The sequence below is a fragment of the Balaenoptera musculus genome, chromosome 1, assembly GCF_009873245.2.
Source record: "Balaenoptera musculus isolate JJ_BM4_2016_0621 chromosome 1, mBalMus1.pri.v3, whole genome shotgun sequence".
Taxonomy (NCBI): domain Eukaryota; kingdom Metazoa; phylum Chordata; class Mammalia; order Artiodactyla; family Balaenopteridae; genus Balaenoptera; species Balaenoptera musculus.
The window spans coordinates 64,838,676-64,858,796 of record NC_045785.1 but is presented as its reverse complement, the minus strand read 5'-3'; the positions used below and the strand labels follow the sequence as shown (position 1 = coordinate 64,858,796).

Here is a 20,121-nt window from a genome sequence, read left to right as displayed (position 1 = left end):
ATTAAGTCAATTAGGGAAGCTTATTAGGGAAGGCTGGAAAACAATTCAGGTTTGAAGTTAAATCCTTGTACATTTGTTCTTCATTTTCCAACTTCCCAATGCTGCAGCTTTGAAGGACCCAAGCTAATGTTGGAGAATGTAAGGTATTAGGAAGCTCTCTTGTAAACTTAACCATCTACAACTGTGTCCTGAGGAAATGCTTACATTACTTCTTACTGGAGTTTTATACGGTGTTGCTAAAAGAAGGGAGCCCTGGGATCACATCAAATCATCAGGCATGTCTGTTATATCTGAGGAGAAAATCTTGATGACTTGATCTTTATCTGTGGGAGAAAGATAAACCCGTGGGAAAACATTCCTCCCATCTGTTTATTCATTCCTTCATTTGTTTATTGCGCACATACTCTGTGAGAAGCACTGTGGTAGGTGCTGGGGATAAAAGGTGAAAGATGTGATATCTGTTCTCAAAGTCTAGAAGGGTAAATTATCTCTCTGATTGCAGTGACAATCTAAACTAGGGTGGACAAACTTTTTCTGTAAAGGACTAACAGTAAATGTTTTAGACTTTGTGAGTCATAAGATCACTGTGGCAACTACTCAATTCTGCCTCTGTAGCACCAAAGCAGCCATAGGTGATTCACAAACAAATGTGTGTCTATGTTCCAACAAAACTTTACTTATGGATATTGACATGTGAATTTCATGTAATTTTCATGTATCCTATGATGTTATTCTTCTTTTGATTTTTTCTAACCACTTACTAATGTAGCAACCATTCTTAGCTTGTGGAATGTACAAAGATAGGCAGCAGCCTGGATTTGACCCTTGAGCTGTAGATTTCCCACCCTTGACCTAGGAGATGGTCACTAATGGTTTAGATCTGTGATTCTTAAGTCTAGCTCCTATTCAACCAAAGCAGAGATCCAATCAGCATTGTAGGAGTAATTCTTGTCTTTTCTTCTCTCCTGCTTCTATCAATCTCTTGCCGCCAAACCCTAATTCCACAAGTCTTCCTACAAAAAAGAAATCTTTTATAAATTTATGATACTACTGGGGACATCTGGAGACTTGTTTTCCTGTGAGAAAATGAAAATGACTCCAGTGACTATTTGGTCTCTGAAACAGTTTAATTTACTTTTTTTCTTTTTTCCTTTTTCCTATCCCCATACTAGAAATTAACATAAAAATTCCTTCTGGCTAAATTCTCAATACATTCTCACAGTGAGCATTTTCTGAAGTGAAAATTAGTAGTTTCCTTGCAGTTTTCATCAGGGATGTGAAATTGTGCAGCTCACAGGGGTGGAGAACTCAAACCCCATTTATGAATTAATACATGCTGCTGAGGGTACCTTGCTGTCTGTGGAGTGCCATGGAGTCTTTCCTACAGAACCCTGAGTATCTAAATAGTGTATTTTAATTTCCTTTCTCATTCCACCAGTGAGAGACTACCATTTTCTATTTGCACGAATGAATTAATATGTAACAACTAGTACCTATATAAGATTATATTATTTACACTATCCTTAGGAGTTGGTAGCACTTGGGAAAATTATAAAGTCTCTCTATAGTCCCTCCTCCCTCCCTCCCAATTTTTATCCAGGTGAAATCTACTTACAGAGAGCATTAAGGACACCGCCCAATGGGAACCACAGTCAATGGGGATAAGCTTATAGGGGAAAGAGCGGGTTCAAGTCCCATTTATGGCGGTGCAGTGATTAGGTATCTATAAGGCTTCCTTGTTTAAGCATAAGGTGCCACTTTCATATCTCTCATCTTCCTTCTTTGACAACCTCTGCCTCTCTCCAGCTGCTCTAGCCATCTGCTTCCCAAAGCAGATTTGAGTCCTCCATCTCTGGATCTAAGCTATTGAGCTAGAACCCTATTTTGTCTCCACTGAGATGGCTCTTGGTCTTTCAGGTCAGAAAACTCTGACAGTATAGAAAATTTGACTTCTGCAGCAATGCACAAGACTTATGGGAAAAGGAATTTGTAATTGTTAAAAACACAGGCTTTGGAATTAGATTTGTATTTGAATCCTGGTTTTTCCACTTAGGAGTTATTATAGACTTCAGGCAAAATAATTAACTTCTCTGTGTCTTAGTTTGTCTTATGAAATGGAGGAGAAAACCTACCTCAGAGAGTAGAGGTGAGGATTAAATGAGATAATGAACAGTTAGTAAGTGCTCAATAAAGGGCGGAGGAGAGAATTTAGTGAGTACTCAATAAAAATGCTACCACTTTGAAGAGATTTTTTTTCCTTCATTTATACTCCAAACATTTGTTGAACTGCTGTTTGCCTCTGAGAATACAGAAAAATAAAATAGACATATACCATGAAATAGAGAAGCTCAGGTTCAAGTAGGAAAGACAGCCATAGATCAGTAAGTGAGGGTCCAGGCAGAGTGGGGCCCCAGAGGTGGGAGTCATCAACTCACCTGGGGACGTCAAAGAAGGCAGGGTTTGAGGTAAGTGTTGAAGGATGAATAGAAGTTTGTTAGGTTGTCAGCGTGGAAGCATGTTCCCATGAGAGGAATAGTGCAAAATTTGGTCTTGCTAGAGTTTCGGGTAGCAGAGGTAGAGAAAGTGGTCACAATGAGGTTGATGAGGATGCTGAGGACAGATGATGAAGGGCGTTGAATGTCGTGCAAAGGAGGCTGGACTCTTAACATGCCCGGTGGGCCTTTATGATGTGTGGGAAAGCAGAACGCCATTAATGAGCTGACGTCCTTCCAACTCGTAAGTGTGGCTGAGCTAGAACTGAGATCCACTGAGAGCTCAGTCACCGTGGATGTGTCCAGCCCTTCACTTACACATGAGGAATCTGAGGCCAGAGATCAAATCACCCAGTGTAGAACCTGAGGAAGCAAAAACGGGACTAGGAATAGCTCATCTGAATCCAGTGCTTTAAACTTCTTCCACACCAAGGCCCTCTCACGTAAATCCAGGCTTCTTCGTCTAAGCCCTGCATTCTTGCTACTGGATTCAAATACAAGTTCAGTTCCAGGTGCTAGCATGCTTCACTGAGTAACAGCATCTTTCCCACCTTCTGAATGTCAGAACTGTCAGTCCTGCCTGCTGGAGGTGGGGGCCTCAGCTAGGAGCAAGGATGGGGGTTTTCCAAGGAGGAAATCCACCAGTTGCAATCTCTGGCAGTTGCAGAAACAAAATCAAAACTCAAAGCTTTCTTTTCCTGGAACTTGCAATCTAGGGTCTGCTTTACAGTTGGAAACCAAGGCATCACACTGTAGCTGCTCCCTGCTCTTAATTACCTTACCCTCGGCCCATCACCTAGCCCTCCCTTCCCCAGGGCCTAGCAGGAAGCACACCTGCCTAAACGGGGTGTGTGCGTGCGTGTGTGTGTGTTTTCAGATCTCAGGTGCCTAGGGAACCCGCGCCCCAGAGCTGCAGAGCAGGGGCCTGGGTCTCCTCCCACATCTGGGCCCAGAAAAAGGGCTGGAAGCTGAGCTTCACTTCCAGCTTCCCCAGGCTCGGTTCCAGCAGCCCTCGGGCTTCTGCAGAGCCTCCGCGCCTGCCTTCCCTCCTGCCTTAGCAACAGGGACGCTGCGGATACCGCCGGCGGGTGGGGACCGGGGAGGCTGCCTGCAGCCCGGGCGCCCAGGGGCGGCGGCGGCCCAGCCCCAATGCCCCGCGCACGGGCGACCGCAGGGCGGAGCCACCCCGCGAGCGCGACTGTCGCGGCGCCAGCGTGCACGGGCCCCACGCACCCACCCTCCGCACCCGTCGCGGGTCCAGAAGGGATCCTGCAAAAATGAGCCATTCTCACCCCACTGGGTAAGTGACAAACGGAGCTCTTCCACGCCGCGGCAGGTGGCGACTGCAGCCAACGGCCCCTCCGCCCCCCTCCTGCTGCGGAGGGAAGGGGCGAGAGGGGGCGAGAGGGGGCTGGGGAGAGGAGAATAATAATACGGATTCTGGGTCGCAGCAGGGATGGCAGAAATCCCAGGCTTCGTATCTCCTCCCTCGCCTTTCACTGATGTTCGCCCGCTTTGAAATGTTCGCTCAGGAAGGATTAAAAAATGGATGTGAAAAACGCATACATTAAGCAGGGACGTTAGCTGGCATCAAGAGGATCCTGTGTTGTGGAACATACGTGTTTAAATGCAATAATAGAGGTCACAACATATGCATTCGTTTGGAGAATCAGGGCTTAGGGATAAATCCTCACTGCGGCGTCTTGCATACAAGTGAGGTGTGAGTTGATATAATATTGAGGGAGGTGTCATTGTGAGGGGTACCCCTTATTTCAGGATTTTTATCTGCCCGATCTCAAAAGGATCATAGGGGGTATTTTAAAAGTATTGTGGCCGGGGGAGGTGGTGTGACGCAGGAAGGCGAGAAGGAAGAAGCTATGTGCCTGTGTGTTTACACATGAGCTCTCGTTGCTTTGGGCAGTGTGACTCCTCAGAAGACATATTTTGGCAATTATTCAACCTGTTTTAGGAAGTTAACAGTCATTTACTGGCTGTTGAAAAGAGAAAACAAAACAAAACAAAACACAACGAACCCCCAACCGGTCTTGGTCCTTTTATTGGAAGAGAGAGTATCCAATTTCCTTCTGAATTAAACAGTGTAATGCATATTAGATGGTTTTTTATTATGATACATCTAGTAAGCAGATAATATCCTAGTTGATCTTGCAACTAATTTGAAGATGCTTTCCTTTTTAATTAAATTTATTGCACATTTTGAAGAGCAGCAAATTAGCAGAGGACAACATATTTAAGATCATTTGGAGTTTGTGATGTCTGAAATACCACATTAGTCGTTGGGCTTTGGATTTACAGTCAAACTTAAAGATTTTACTTTTTAATGTATTCGCTGAGCGTTAGACATAAACTAAAATGTTTGAAAAAACTAAAGGCGTGGGCTTCCCTGGTGGCGCAGTGGTTGAGAGTCTGCCTGCCAATGCAGGGGACACGGGTTCGAGTCCTGGTCTGGGAAGATCCCACGTGCCGCGAAGCAACTGGGCCCGTGAGCCACGACTACTGAGCCTGCGCGTCTGGAGCCTGTGCTCCGCAACAAGAGAGGCCGCGATAGTGAGAAGCCCGCCCACCGTGATAAAGAGGCGCTCCCGCTTGCCGCAACTAGAGAAAGCCCTTGCGCAGAAACGAAGACCCAACGCAGCTAAAAATAAATAAATAATAACAACAACAACAAAAAAAGGAATTCCTTAAAAAAAAAACAAAAAAAACTAAAGGCGTATAAGGTGCCATATTGGAAGTCAGTTTCAGAACTTTTTGGAAAGTGATGTAGCTGTTCTAAACAAGCTTCTTATTTATCTCAAATAGAGTTTAGTTTAGGTACTTGAACGCTTTGACGCTGAACTCCTGTGCAGTTTTAGTTGCTGTGGGTCAGTGGGATGTAAATGGCACTACTTTTCTGCAGCTGCTCTTTGCAGTGTGTCCACATTCAGGAAAATGAATGTGTCAGTTATGGTTGTCTTCCTATGTTTTTCAGGTTTTTGGCTAAGTTAGAATCTGATTAGACCATTTAATCATCTATTTTCAAATGTGGAAAAAACCTGTAGCTGCTTATTAAATTGTGCATGATTAAGATTTCAGGAACTGAAGTGAAATTTTTCTGAAGCTCCATTAGTTCCAAGCACATGGAAAAAAAAGGAAAATGTGTGATCTCGGGAAAGAGCGTGCTTCACGGTACTCTGCAAGAAAGACAGTAAGATGCAATAATAATCTTGCACTAAAATTGTAGGCACCATATCTCATTCATCTTTGTGCCCCCTTTGCTTATTCCTGTATAAAGAAATGCTCAACAGATGTCTATGGAATGAATGATATCATCTGACAGTGTGTCCAGTCTAGAGGTGGATGCATTCATTCACAAAAGAAAACCATATTAGGGCTAAACATTTATCAAGTGCTTACCATGTGCCAGGCTCTAGTCTACTGTGTAACAAGAAATACCTCATTAATCTTCCCACTCACTCCACGAGGCAGGTTCTAGTCACCCTTATTTTCACAGATAAGGAAACAGAGGACTGAGAAGTTTCCAAGGATTTCACGGTAAGAGGGCTCAGAGTTGGAATAAAACGCCAAGGAGTCCGGTTGCAGAGCCTGTGTGATTAACCATTACACTAGCTGCCTCTCATGGTCAACAGCTGAGATGCAGAGGAGCCCTAAATACATGGAAATTCTTACCCAGATCAGACCAACCTCTGACAGGTGATAGCTGTACATAGCTATCTAGTATTTCGATGTATAATTAGAAAATAATTTTGTGATGGTGTCTACAGGTATATATTTTTTGTTTTTGGTTCATCAAAAATAAATGAAAACAATAAATATAACAACTTTAAATGCCGTAAAATTCACCCAAGAACAAAGTTATTCAAATTGCTAAAGTTTTCCCTCAATATAAGTAGTCATTATTTTTCTTGCCTGCTACTATTTGGAAATAATAAAAGTTTCAGTAGCAAATAAAAGGTTTTCATTAAAGCTGAGAAAGCTTTTCCATCATTACTGAAGCAGTTTGTATTTATTACATTTTAAGAATAAAGTGGCAATAAAATGCAGTTGTACAACAAAACAGACATTTTAAACTTCTGAAATTCCACCAATCAATAAGGGACACCCTGATGCTTTCTTTTGGTGCTTCCTCTGAGTTCCACTGCTTCCTTAATTACAGCAGGAAACACTTGACATAAAAATTGCAAAGGCCCTGTGCTGACTTTGTTCCAATAGAGTTTGGAGAAAATAAAAATGGTCTTAAAAACTTCTGCCAAAGATTATAATAGAGACTTTGATTCTGAGCTGCATTGTAATTTGGGGGAAGTCAACTATAAAATACTGTTTCTGGCACTGCCACCTCTAATGAAACTGTTTTGGAGTGGAAAATTTCAATTGATAGTCCCTCTAGTTTGTTCTCTCTCATCCTGAGTTGCTATTTGTTTGTGTGGGTGTTTGTGGGTTGTGCACTAGTCCTAGAGGTGGAATGGGGATTTTTACACCTCTCAGTCATGCATGAGGATAAAATGATACGGCTCTTCTGACTCCTTCAAAGGATCCTCACTGAATCCACGTGCACTGCGCTCCCTGCGTGAAAGATATGCTTGGCTCTGAGTAGAGATAGTCACACTCATCTGTAAATTTGCTTTGAGGAACTGGAAGAATGGGAAGCATTATAGTTTACAACAAAATAAAAATGCAGAAGATGCTGTATGTTTGGAAAGATTGTTCCAAGGTTTAGAAGCTTTTTTTTTTTTTTTAGTTTAGATTTTTAAATTTATATCTTTTTAATGTAAAGAAGTGTTTCTGTAGTGACAGAGTATACTGAAGTGTGGTATAGAAAGAATGAACACATCCTTAGTACTCCCTGATCACTCAGTCCTATTTCATCAAAGGCAGAGTACAATGTGCTATAGGTAAAATTGTCAATTTTTAGATAGTGGATGTGTATGTATAAAAGTGACAAAGATTATAAACCCACTATGTCATTTACATATGGAGTGTCCATTGCACTTTGTCTCTGCCTTTTTTTTCAATCCAACATTTATTATTTTTTAAAAATTGAGATATAATTAACATATTAGTTGCAGGTGTACAACGTAATGATTTGATATTTGTATATATTGCAAAATGATCACCACAAATACCAAATGATCTCACTTATATGTGGAATCTAAAACAACAACAGCAATAACAGCAACAAAATGAACTCATAGATATAGAGAACAGATTGGTGGTGGCTAGGGGTACGAGATGGGGGGTAGAAAAATGGGTGAAGGTGGTTAAAAGGTACAGACTTCCAGTTATAAAGTAAATAAGTCCTGTGGATGTAATGTACATCGTGGTGACAATAGTTAATAATACTGTATTTTAAGTTTGAAAGTGGCTCAGGGAATAGATCTTAAAAGTTCTCATCACACACACACAATTTGTAACTATGTATGGTGTTGGATGTTAATGAGACTTATTATGGTATCTCTGCCTTCCTAGCAGTGTAGTACTTTGTATGACAGTAGTAGGGTTCTAGTCTCTTTGTTGCTCACCACTCCTAACACCAAAATTATCTGTGACACAGAATTGCAGATTTCAAGTAATTAAATATTTCAATTCAAATTGGGTCGTTTCTATTTACCCTCCTATTAAATATTAACAATTTGACTTCAAGGAGTAAATTGTTTCTGATTAAACGAGGTGAATTGAACATGCTGATTTGTCTTGATTTCCTCTCTGATAATTTTGTTATAGAGTCTGTTCTTTTTTTTATAGAAGGGATGTCTTCTCTTATCCCTTTGCTTAACAAACCTGTTCACATAACTAGATGGGAATGGAAAGGGATTTGTTATTTGTTATACAACATCACTCAATTCTTTGAATTTTTTAGAGTTATATGCCAAAAATCACATAGTGATCTGTCACCAAAATTTTTTTTTCACTGATTTTTCAAATTATAGCTCAATTAGGTCCTCCTTTAGTTGTGTTGGAAGCAAAGGCTTGGAAACTACTTGCAATCATATTTATTGACAAGTCAAGAAAATCATTTATTGTATCAACATCTACATAATACTTCAAATTGTCCCTTTGTCTCACAGATGTTTTTCTAAGTTAAGTACACCCTAAGAAGACACCATATGGTGAGAGGTGTGCCTTTCTTTTGTGAACGTAGAAAGATGATTTAAAACGGAAAGGAGGGAGGTGGATCAACATGGCTTGGAGGTGCATTTTTAGGCAGACCAGTTTTAGGAGAGTACAGAGGAAACTTGAGCGTCTAGAAATTGATTCCCTTCAAACAATCCTTGCCTGGGTTCCCCTAGGAAAGTCTCTGGGTATCCCAGGGGAGTACATATCCCAGTTTATAAACTTCTGGTTTAGCACACAGGGTGCTGTCAAATGCAGGATGCTGTAGCAGTCCATACTTCCTTTCTCCCAGTCTACTGAAGAAAGGAATCTCTAGCTGTAAGAAGTAGAGACTTCCCCAACTTATTTTGATTATTAATAGCTACGAAAAGTTTTTCAGGGAGACAAGAAAATAAAACATTTCTGACCCAATTTTCAATTCTAAAGTCAACCTCAAATAGTCTTGACCTGGGGTGTTTATGTATTTTCAAGACTTTTAGTTTCCAGAAGTATCATTTTCAATGAAAACTTCAGATTCTGGAATATAGTACTTAAATAATCTTTTAAACTTTAGTTGCTAATTTTGGTACAGACCAAGAGAAATAGGATGCAGACTGAATTTTTGGACCTTTCCCTCCAATGGCTTACTCAGTTCCCCACACAAATAATTGAAAATATTGTATGCTTTGGAATGATTCCATAAATGTCCATCAGTTTAAAATAAACTGTCAGATTAGGTGGGGGTAAAATTTGTGAAAAAGAAAAAAAAATAGGATTCCACATCCATACTGGTTTGCAAGTGTCTTTCGTCAACTTTCTCTAAACTTGAAATCCCAAATAACCTATTATGAATATGATTTATGTTTTTAAAAAGGATGAGGAAAGAGGAGAATCAGTTGAGTCATTCAGAGTGAAACCCTTGGCACTACGAAAAAGGACATACATTTATGCTTTCAATTAAAATAAACTATTTAAGGTAAATGTATTTATCTATACTTATCTCATTAATTTAATTTTTTGTTTAAGTGATCAATTATTGGTCCTGATGTTACCGACCAGGGTTCTTGGTCTCCTGAATCAATAGAAATTGGTCAGAGGCCAGACAAGAAATTCAGGCAAGGCTTTACTGGAGCCCCTGATGCAGGAGGGGGGAGTGAGAACAAACGACAGATTCCCATGCTTACTCGCTCCCTGAGGGGGGACGAGCCTGTTCCTTATATGGGGTGAGGGCAGGGGTGTGTCCAGAGGTCAGGCCAGAGGGGTGGCTTAGGTGTTTTGCCCACCCCTTAGGTGGTGTTGTGTGCAGGGGGCATGTGCAGTACCCTGCTTTTGCTCCAGGCTCTTCAAAAGTGGCAGCTGGGATTTTTGGTCTCTTTGTATCTTTTGTCCAGAATTTGCCCCAACTGCGCATGCATGCAGTTATTTTTAGTCCCATATAGTTTCTTTGTATTATGTTGCTAGAGGAAAGGTGTGTCCAGGCACAAGCATTGCAGCACTGCAGCAAAGGGCCCCAGGTCCCAGCCTGTCTCATTCCCCCCCTGAGAGACTCTACACCCTTATTCTTAAGGGGTAAGGGGCTGAAGGTCTCTTCTGAAACTTCTTCCTGCTGGCCAGGGACTGCAGACCCTAGCCTACCCTAGAGGAGTAGAAGTCCCTTGCTGACTGTTCCAAGGACCTGTAGGGACCTGGGCCACCCTCTGCTGGAATGGGTTGAATCCCTTGAGCCATCATGAGCCTTACTTCAAACTGTTGGAGCCTAGAAGACACAAACTCAATCAAAAGGTTAAATAAACAAGGGCTAGAAAGGGGAAGAACAACAATAGCCATTAAAGGGCCTAAAAGGGAAGGAACCATGTTAACTTTGGGAGGGTTTTTACTTTTTAACTGTTGACCAGACAGTGGAGGCGATATTGCCCCTGCCAAAATTGTGAAACCGCTCTGCCTGGGCGTATATTTCCTTCATATTAATTTTTACCTGTTCTGTCGCATTGATCCAAGTGCAGCAGGAAGTATTAGTTATCGCACAAACTCTACCTTGTTCTGCCAGAAGGTAATCAAGGGCCAGACAATTGTCAAGAGCCACATCAGCCAAGGAAACAAGAGAGGTCCCAAGTCCCGTTAAGGCTTCAAATAGGAGCCAACTCACTACATCCATCATTTTACTTACCTGTTGATGGTGCCTGGCTTTTGAATAGGTATCTCAGATCTTCCACTGGTGTATTGTTCATCTGTTTTGACCTGTGGGGTTTCTGGAGGTAAAAGCTTTAGTCTGGACAAACGTACCCAACTAGATACCCCTTGCAGTTTGACAGCAGCGGAGGTGGTTAAAGTTACTTTATAGGGGCCCTTCCATTTTGGCAATCGTTGGTCTTCAGGGGACCCCTCTTTCCAGGTTTTAAGAAGAGCTTGGTCCTTGCGATTTATTTGTAAAGGAGCTGCTCCTTCCTCTGTATTTTTAGTGGGAGCTGTCAGTGCCTTGTGGGCGTAGTCCTGGATTGCCTTCTGAACTTGTCCTACATTAATAATATATCTCAGGGCCTGGTTCACTTCCTCATCCAGTAGAATGTCAGTAGTATGAAAAGCCCTCCCATAGGTCACTTCAAATGGGCTAAGCCTCAGACCACTCCTGGGGGCTACACAGACCCTGAGGGGTGCAATAGGAAGAAGTTGGTCCAAGGTTCATGAGTGTCTTGGCAGAGCTTTGCTAGGTTTTCTTTAAAGTATGGTTCATTTTCTCTACCTTGCCTGAAGACTGGGGGTGCCAAGAGGTGTGTAGCTTGTAGTCTATCCCTAGAGCCATTGTGAACCCCTGTGTGATTTTGGCTATAAAAGAGGGCCTGTTATCACTCTGGAGGGACTTTGGAAGTCCAAACCAAGGATTTATTTCTTTTAAAAGGGACTAACAGACTTCCATAGCCTTTTCAGATTGGGTGGGGAAGGCTTCAACCCATCCTGTGAAAGTATCAACAAACACCAGAAGATATTTATATCCTGATCGTGGGGCCATTTGGGTGAAATCTAACTGTCAGTCTTCCCCCGATATGTCCCTCGGCACTGAATTGGCCTGAGTAATGAAGTGGGGATTGGATGGGCCTGTGGGTTATTACGGGCACATAAATCACAGGCAAGCGTTACTTGTTTCTCTGTTCTTTTAAGCCCCGTCCCTGAAAAACCCTTTTGCATCAAGTTCCACAGTGCATCCCTCCCATAGTGGGTGGCATCATGTAAGCTCTTAGTGAGTTTCCATGGTTGGGCCTCAGGGATTAGAACCTTATCCTCCTTTTTATACCAGCCTGTGCTTCCCTTCTCATAGCCCCATTTCTCAGCTTTTTCTTGTTCCTGTGGGGAATACTGGGGAAGGCTAGGGAGTTCAGGGGGGCCAATCACTAGAGCCATAACTTGTTCAGGTTCCTGCAGTTGAGCTGCCTGTTCTGCAATTTGATCAGCTTTGCTGTTCCCTTGGCTCACAAAGGATCCATCCCTCTGATGGCCCCTACAGTGGGCTACTGCTACCTGGGTCAGGGGCTGCACTGCTTCTAAAAAAGCCAGAATCAAATCTTTATGTTTTATGGGGGAATTTCTAGCGGTTAACATTCTTCTTTCTTTCCAAATGGCAGCATGAGCATGTAGCATGTGGAACCCATATTTAGAGTCAGTGAAAATATTTAATTTCTTATCCTTCCCTAATTGCAGAGCTCTCATTAATGCACTTAGTTCAGCCTTCTGGGCTGATGTCTGGGGTGACAGGGCCTTGGCTTCTGTGACTTCGTCTAGACTAACTATGGCATACCCCGCCTTTCGGGTTCCCATTTCTACAAAACTGCTCCCATCAGTAAGCCTTTCAACCTCGGGGCTGTCATGAGGCTCATCTAGAAGATCAGACCTGCTGGAGTAAGTTTGTTCTCTGGTCTCTATACGCTGATGCAATAAGTCTCCACCCTTGGCCACTGGAAGCAGAGTTGCCGGGTTCAGTGTTTGGCACACCTTTAAGGTAATGTCGGGGGTGTCCATTAGGAGGGCCTGATATCTTGTTAACCTTCCCCCCGTCAACCAGTGATGTCCTTTGACCTCCAGCACAGATTGTACCTGATGAGGGGTTAACAAAGCAAAGTGTTGTCCCAGGTGAGCTTGGAAGCCTCATTAACCCACAGGGCTGTGGCTGCCACTGCCTGCAGGTGGCTTGGCCATCCTGGGGCCACTGAGTCCAGTTGTTTTGAAAAGTAAGCCACTGGTCTCTGATCCAGTCCCAGCTTTTGAGTCAGGACTCTAGAGCTATCCCTGCCCTCTCGTGAACTTACAGGGTAAAAGGTCCAAATTTGGAAGCCCCAGTGCTTGTGCTCTACTCAACTCAGTCTTTAGAGTCTAAAAGCCCCACTGGTGGTCCCTATTCCATTGAAGGGGTTCCCTTTCTTCTCCCTTTAAAGCCTCATATAGGGGTTTTGCTATTAGGCCATAATTTGGAATCCAGGTACGACAGAACCCAGCCATCCTGAGAAAGCCTCAGAGTTGCCTCTGTCACCCAGCTCAGGAAGACTGCCGGGTTTTCATCTTTTTCCTGTGTAACCTCTCAGACTTTATCATAATTTACAGGCTTCACCATACACCTTCTCATTTCTTCTGATAGACAAGTAATATAATGTCTCATCCTAGCCTGGCCTACACAGTCTTCATAGTGCCTATGTGGGTCATGTTCTGGGATTGCGTCCCCACCCACCTGATAAATTTGGTGGTATGGATTGGTGGCCAGTAGGTCATCTGCGTGTTCCCTGGCCTTTCTCAGTATACGCTCCTTTTCATCCGGGGTGCAACAGTGGGCCAGAATAACCATGATGTATTTGGGAAGTCTGTCAAAAATTTTAAAAGTTTTAAAACACCCGGTTAGATAGGATCATAGGTTTCTGTGAAACAATACTTATTCCTTGAGCTAAGGTGGGGAAAAAAAATCAAAATTAAATATAGATCACTTCAAGGCATAGGAACCCACACAGTCTCTTATTAAAAGCAGCATTCCAGGAAAACTTTGTTCTCTTATGAGAGAAACCAAATCCAGTCTTCCATCAACCTACTCTTAATAAAATTCATTTTCCTAATTAAATTTAATCCAGCCTTAGAAAGTCCTGACCACGTACGAAATTCTTTAACCAATGTTCCTTTTTCTCAAACCTTCTGCAACTTCATGTAGCCATATTATATCCCATATTCTTTTCCCATTCAGAAATAGCCAGCTCTAGGAAAAAATCACCCTTTTTCTTTTAACAAAACATATTTCCATTCCTCATACCTTCTTTTCTGAAAACACACATCCTACTTTCCTTAAGCAACCATGAGCTGTCTTTTACATTTGCATTCCGTAAATTGGTAGAAAAACATCTCAAGGCGGCACCAAACAGCTTAATTTCTCTCTCATAAGAAGACAAAAGTAGGTAAATTTAGACCTGTTTAGCAGTTAATGTTCCAATATCTTCTCTTATTTGAAATGGCCTGAATATTCAATGAATTCTTATAATTTAACTTAATTTAGTTTCAAATTACCAAAATTTGGAGAGACTGTTTTAGATGGACGTTTCCAAAACATAATTATTCCTATAGAGTTTACCAAAAAGTTCTTATCCCAGTTACATTTACTTAAAAATTTAATCATATCAGTTTATTTTCCTGGTTGACAGATTTTATAACAGAAACAATATGCACTTATTGACTTCCAATAACCTTAGGTACAGTGAAAGTATTATACTTAATGTTGATGGCTCTCAAGGCAGGTCTGTATTAACTAAACCCACAAGCTAAAGCCAGACAAACCAATTTTTACAGAACCAGAGATTTCATAGTTTTCCCACTTGAATTTAAAATAGCCCCTTTTTTTCCTTCACTCTGGGGGACTACAGATGAATCAGGTAGTTCTTGAGAGCCCAGGCAGAATAGTTACATTGCAAAGGGAGAGGAGAGAGGTACAAGCCCCTCTCCTTTCCTTTTTGTTCTTTAAAATCCCGCTAAGTAACCCAAGGCTGGTGTCTCAGGTAGTGTGGGCTGTGTTTGTATTTCAAAGCTTGAGTGCTCCACCATGCCCACAATGTCGACAGAGCCTTGAGGGAGCAGTTGGACACACAAAACTACATAAAACAAAAAACTTAAAGACACAAACAAGAAGTTTTTAGGATGAAGGGTATGGGAGTGCAAGTATGAGGACCAAGGAGAGGTAAAGGAGGAGAGGTGATCAAGCCTGGAAGCCAGCCAGCTGTACTTCGTCTGTGGGACTGCAGCCCTCAGGTGGGACTCTCACCCACACGTACACCAGTATATAGAAATCTGCCGCCTCAGCCCATTCCCAGCAGGACTTCTCTTGGTGGCAGGAAAATAAAGGTGAGGATATTGGGATGATCAGACTTCCAGCCTCTACAAGATATGAGGTTTGAACCTCTATCACTCCCATAAATCTCCAGTCAGGGATACCCCGCTGGACCACGGTCTGCATGGTATGAGGCGAGCCTCTCCCACCTCTGCTTGTCACCTGTCGAGGTGAGCCATTGCCGGATGAAGGGAGCATGGTCTCACAAGCTGAGAGGAGTGATGCTTTTTCTGTCTGATGTCCACTCTCTCAGAAGGATAGGGCAGAATTGAGAGAGGAGAGGACAGAGAGAGAAGTAGAGAGATTTCAGGAAAAGGAAAGGGACAAAGGGGAAAGGAAAAGTGGCGAGAGAAAAAGGACAAAGGGGAGGGGGAAAGCATTGCCTGTATGAGGGTACTGAGGCCTCCAGGGGCCAGGAAGGCAGACTTACCAAATGTGGTGATGCTGAAACAAGAGGTTCAGGTGGCCACTTGTCACCCACAGGGAAGCTGCATTTGGTGGTCCCGGAGGTGCCCAGGTCCTCTCCTGGGAGGGGAACAATAGTCCCTTCATGGTTGCCACAAAGTATTGGGTTGGCCGAAAAGTTTGTTTGGGTTTTTCCCGTAAGATGTTACGGAAAAAACAGAACGAACATTTTGGCCAACCCAATATGTTACCGACCAGGGTTCTTGGACTCCTGAATCAATAGAGATTGGTCAGAGGCCAGACAAGAAATTCAGGCAAGGCTTTATTGGGGCCCCTGCTGAAGGAGGTGGGAGTGAGAACAAACAACAGATTCCCATGCTTGCTCGCTCCCTGAGGGGGGGCTGGCGAGCCTGTTCCTTATATGGGGTGAGGGCAGGGGTGTGTCCAGAGGTCAGGCCAGAGGGATGGCTTAGGTGTTTTGCCCACCCCTTAGGTGGTGTTGTGCGTAGGGGGCATGTGCAGTACCCTGCTTTTGCTCCGGGCTCTTCAAAAGTGGCAGTTGGATTTTTGGGTCTCTTTGTATCTTTTGTCCAGAATTTGCCCCAACTGAACATGCATGCAACTATTTTTAGTCCCATATAGTTTCTTTGTATTTTGTTGCTCGAGGAGAGGTGTGTCCAGGTGCAAGCATTGCAGCACTGCAGCAAAGGGTCTCAGGTCTCAACCTGTCTCACTGACTGCATTGAACAAGACTTGCTTAGTGTCCTCAAAAGCGAATTATTTGAGTGTATGGACACTGCACTTTGATTTTCCCTTAGTTCCTTGCTTTCACCTAGCTCCATTGTTCTCAAACTTAAGCATACAAAGAATTACTGAATAGTGTGGTATATATAAAACCATGACTATTGTACTTTATTAATTAAATTTTTAAGGGTAATTTTTACCATATAGTACATTGTATCTTGTGCTGGCTAAAAAAGTCAACCCAAATGTAAGATCCAAATCGTTGCTTTTATAATGAGCCACAAGAAACATACTTTAAAAGTGAAGTCCATTTCAAAGTATAGATGTTTGGATCTGGACTTTTTAATAATTACTCATTGTCTGGCGGGTCTCCTCTCACTCTTTCTTCTTATCTCCTGTCCCTTTTGTATGGTTAACTCTTTTTTTTTGGTCTATGGACAGATTACTGTGAGGTGAAGTTTTTTCTTCTGCCCCGTGCTCTGGGTACTCTCTTTATAGAGTTTCATTATCCTTTTCTCATCCATCCCAACTACCTGCATGGATGTGGCAGGATCCAGAAGGTATCTGTTCCCTCTTTGGGTGGATCATCAGTGATCCTTTTATGTTTGTCAGCACATAATTCAGAATCAAAGTGCAGCAGCTTGCGTTTCTTTGTACCGGAAATATATTCTTTGTTACTTTTGTCTAAATCCATGTTACATACTTAAATTGATCACCTTTCTGATTATACCTGTGTTTTGGACTGAATTGTGTCTCTTCCCTGCCCTGCAAATTCATATGTTGAAGTCCTAACACCCAGAAGCTCATATATGACTATATTTGGAGGTAGTGTCTTTAAAGAGTTAATTAAGGTTAAATGAGGTCAGTGGGGTGGGCCCTAATCTAATATGACTGGTGTCCCTATAAGAAGAGGAGATTAGGATACAGACGTGTACATACCGAGAGAAGACTATGAGAAGGTATAGAGAGAAAATGGCCAACTGTAAGACTAAGACAGAGGCTGGAGCAAATTCTTCCCTCATGGTCCTCAAAAGAAACCAACTCTGTTGACAACATGATGTTGGACTTCCAGCCTCCGGAACTGTGAGACAATACATTTCTGTTTAAGCCATCCAGTCTTCAATACTTTGTTATGGCAACCCTAGCACACTAATACAACCTGTTTGCAACTCCTGATGTTTTTTTTTCCCCACTTGGTCCTGCTAAAGCTGAAGATGGTTTTTATGAGAAGTGTAGGGTCACTGAGAATAAACGATTTAACAATATGAGGGTCATAGGGAGTGGAGATTGGAAGCCAGAGGTTCAAAAAGGTAGATAAAAATAAAAGCAAATGGAAAATGTGATTAAAGGACTAGTGAGGAGAAATAATTATGGCAGTAAGTCAATGATCTCTACTGGTAAGTACTGAGCTTTTCTTTTGTTAAGTCTGATTAGTAATCAAATTACTTCCAACCTCTCCGTCTGACACTACTTGGGGTAGAAAACTGAACCTTTTAAGCTGGTGATCCATTTTTCTGTGACTGTTATTATTTTCTTATAACAGTTATGAACATTTATAAATTAATGAAAATTCTTAGGGCAAAATATTGAAACAAGGGAAGACACAGCAGGGAACTAAACAGACAATATAAATTGCACATAGTAGTTATGAAACAGCATTAAAAACTAAGGATTTTGAAATGAATTGAATCATAATATTTTATAGTAGCAGTTAACTTGGCATTCTCTATATGCCATGGATTATAATATTTCATATTTGTGAATATTATGTAGCTCTCATTTTAAGAAGTTGTCTCTCTTCATAGCTTGCTCCAAGATATTTATAATAATATTGTTTCTGTTGCTTAGATTCAAGTAAAACTAATCTGCTGTAAATTAGATTAATAGAAGGGATCTCAAATATCTGAGTACTAGTGACACAAGAGATTTTTTAATTTTCCTCCTTGTACTTATCTGTTTTTTGAAAATTTTCTACTTGGAGCAGAAAAATTCAAAGAGGAAAGTCAAAATTTCTTGAAATCCTACCATCCATAAATAATCCTAGTTTGCATTTTGGTCATTTTCTTTCTTCTCCATTTTCCTGTGCATTATTCCTATTTTTAAAGTGATTATTCCTATTTCAACAAAGCTCCACTGTTTTAAAAAGCTGTTTCTAAGACACTACTGTTTTAAAGTTAACCAGCAAGTACCATGTGGGCCCTTCCCTCATAGCGTTCCAGTTGTCTTCATATTTCCCTTATAAACTGCAAACTCTTTGAGGGTGCAGACCACACCCCTCTACATCTTCCATGTATCCCCAGGACTTAGCTCAGTAATTGCCGACATATGTCACCGATTTTAGTGATCATTTATGGTAAGTCCCAAGAGTATGTTTGCTCATCGATTCAATTAATATTTACTGAGTGACTACTAAGTGCTAGTCAGTAAGTTACCATATTCAGCACGTATTCTCTTCCAGAAATTCATTTGAGTTCTGGAAAAGGCCTGAATAGTGAGTTTTTAAAAAAGATTTAAAAGTCACTAACCTTCATTGAGTTTTGCCATCCTCGGGCAGCAGGGTGATTAGTAGGTATCAGTCAGGAATATGTTCAACGGCAAGTAACAGAAAACCAAATGAACAGTGGCTTAAACCATAACAACGCTTATTATTTATTTCATAAGTAGTCTGGAGGTAGGCAATTCTATTTTATCGTAATATCAGCCTCCTTATCTCTATAATTTTTTGGGTCTTTTCCTCATGGTACCAAGATGACTACCCTAGATCCATGCACAGTAGCTTTATAAAGCCATCCCAAACAGAAAGGAAAAAGATGGATGCAAAAAAGGACATTTTTTAAAAAATCTGTGAGGAAGACATTTCCAGGACTTTCCAGTAGACTTTCTTTTATATCTTGTTGTCCAGAACTGCATCAATGAACATGCCTAGTTACGAGAGAGAGTGGGAAAGAATAGATTTGACTTTCCTAACTTCTGTGGGCGATAGGCAAGGGAGAAGGGCTTGGGAATGGCTTCTGGTAGCCCGTCAGCAGTGTCCAGCGCAGAGCTTTAGTGATGAGATGTCTGGCTCTGGATGTGGATAGTCTGAGTTCAGATTTGCTACATAGCTGCTGTGTGACCCTACATAAATTCTGTATCATCTCTCTGATTCTTGATTTTTTCATCCTGGTGGAACATGTGTCTGCTTTGTAGGTTGTTGTGAGGATTGAATGAAATACTTTAAAGCATTTAGTACAGGGCCTGGCACATAGTAAGTGTTAATGTGCTAACTTAGTGCCTGGTAGCTTAGATGCAACATACATGAGTATGCCCAGCTTTCTGTAGGAGAACTGCCATACCCAAGTCCTGAGCTAGATGTAGAGTTGGATTAATTGGACAAGGCATCCTAGAGAGATTAAATTTTGGGGGGTGAGTTTTGAAGAGGGGAGAAACATCTGGACATATTTAAGGAACGTACAAAGAACTCTCTAAAAACGTAGTATTATAATTGCAATCATCACTGCCAGGGCAATAGTAGCCAGTTGTGACTTTGAATAAGTGAGAGAAGACAACAACATTGCTTGTTTATTTAGCTGACAGGCTCTTAGGAGCAGGCAAGGATGCTATAAAACCAAGCAAAAGCTGGCCTGGCCTGAGAAGTCGATGCCTCAAATTTGGTTTTGTCTTTAACTTCCACTTACTTTCTCTTGCTCATTTTTTGGAACCTCAGATACAGTACCAAGTGTGCACACTAGGATTTTCTTTTCTTTTTTTTTAAAATTAATTAAGTTATTTTTTGGGGGGTGTGTTGGGTCTTCGTTTCTGTGCGAGGGCTTTCTCTAGTTGCGGCAAGTGGGGGCCACTCTTCATCGCGGTGCGCGGGCCTCTCACTGTCGCGGCCTCTCTTGTTGTGGAGCACAGGCTCCAGACGCGCAGGCTCAGTAGTTGTGGCTTACGGGCCTAGTTGCTCCGCGGCATGTGGGATCCTCCCAGACCAGGGCTCGAACCCGTGTCCCCTGCATTGGCAGGCAGACTCTCAACCACTGCGCCACC

The 20,121-nt window shown here is 42.0% G+C and overlaps 1 protein-coding gene across 1 annotated transcript in view; it reads left to right on the top strand.

Moving 5' to 3' along the window:
• The first annotated feature begins 3,593 nt into the window (after positions 1-3,593).
• ERICH3 (glutamate rich 3) overlaps positions 3,594-20,121 on the top strand; it is a 113,448-nt gene continuing 96,920 nt past the window's right edge. The window contains exon 1 of the mRNA XM_036859410.1: positions 3,594-3,792. Within this exon, the coding sequence (XP_036715305.1) occupies positions 3,770-3,792 (23 nt within the window). The 5' untranslated portion in view covers positions 3,594-3,769. The remainder of the gene's footprint in view (positions 3,793-20,121) is intronic.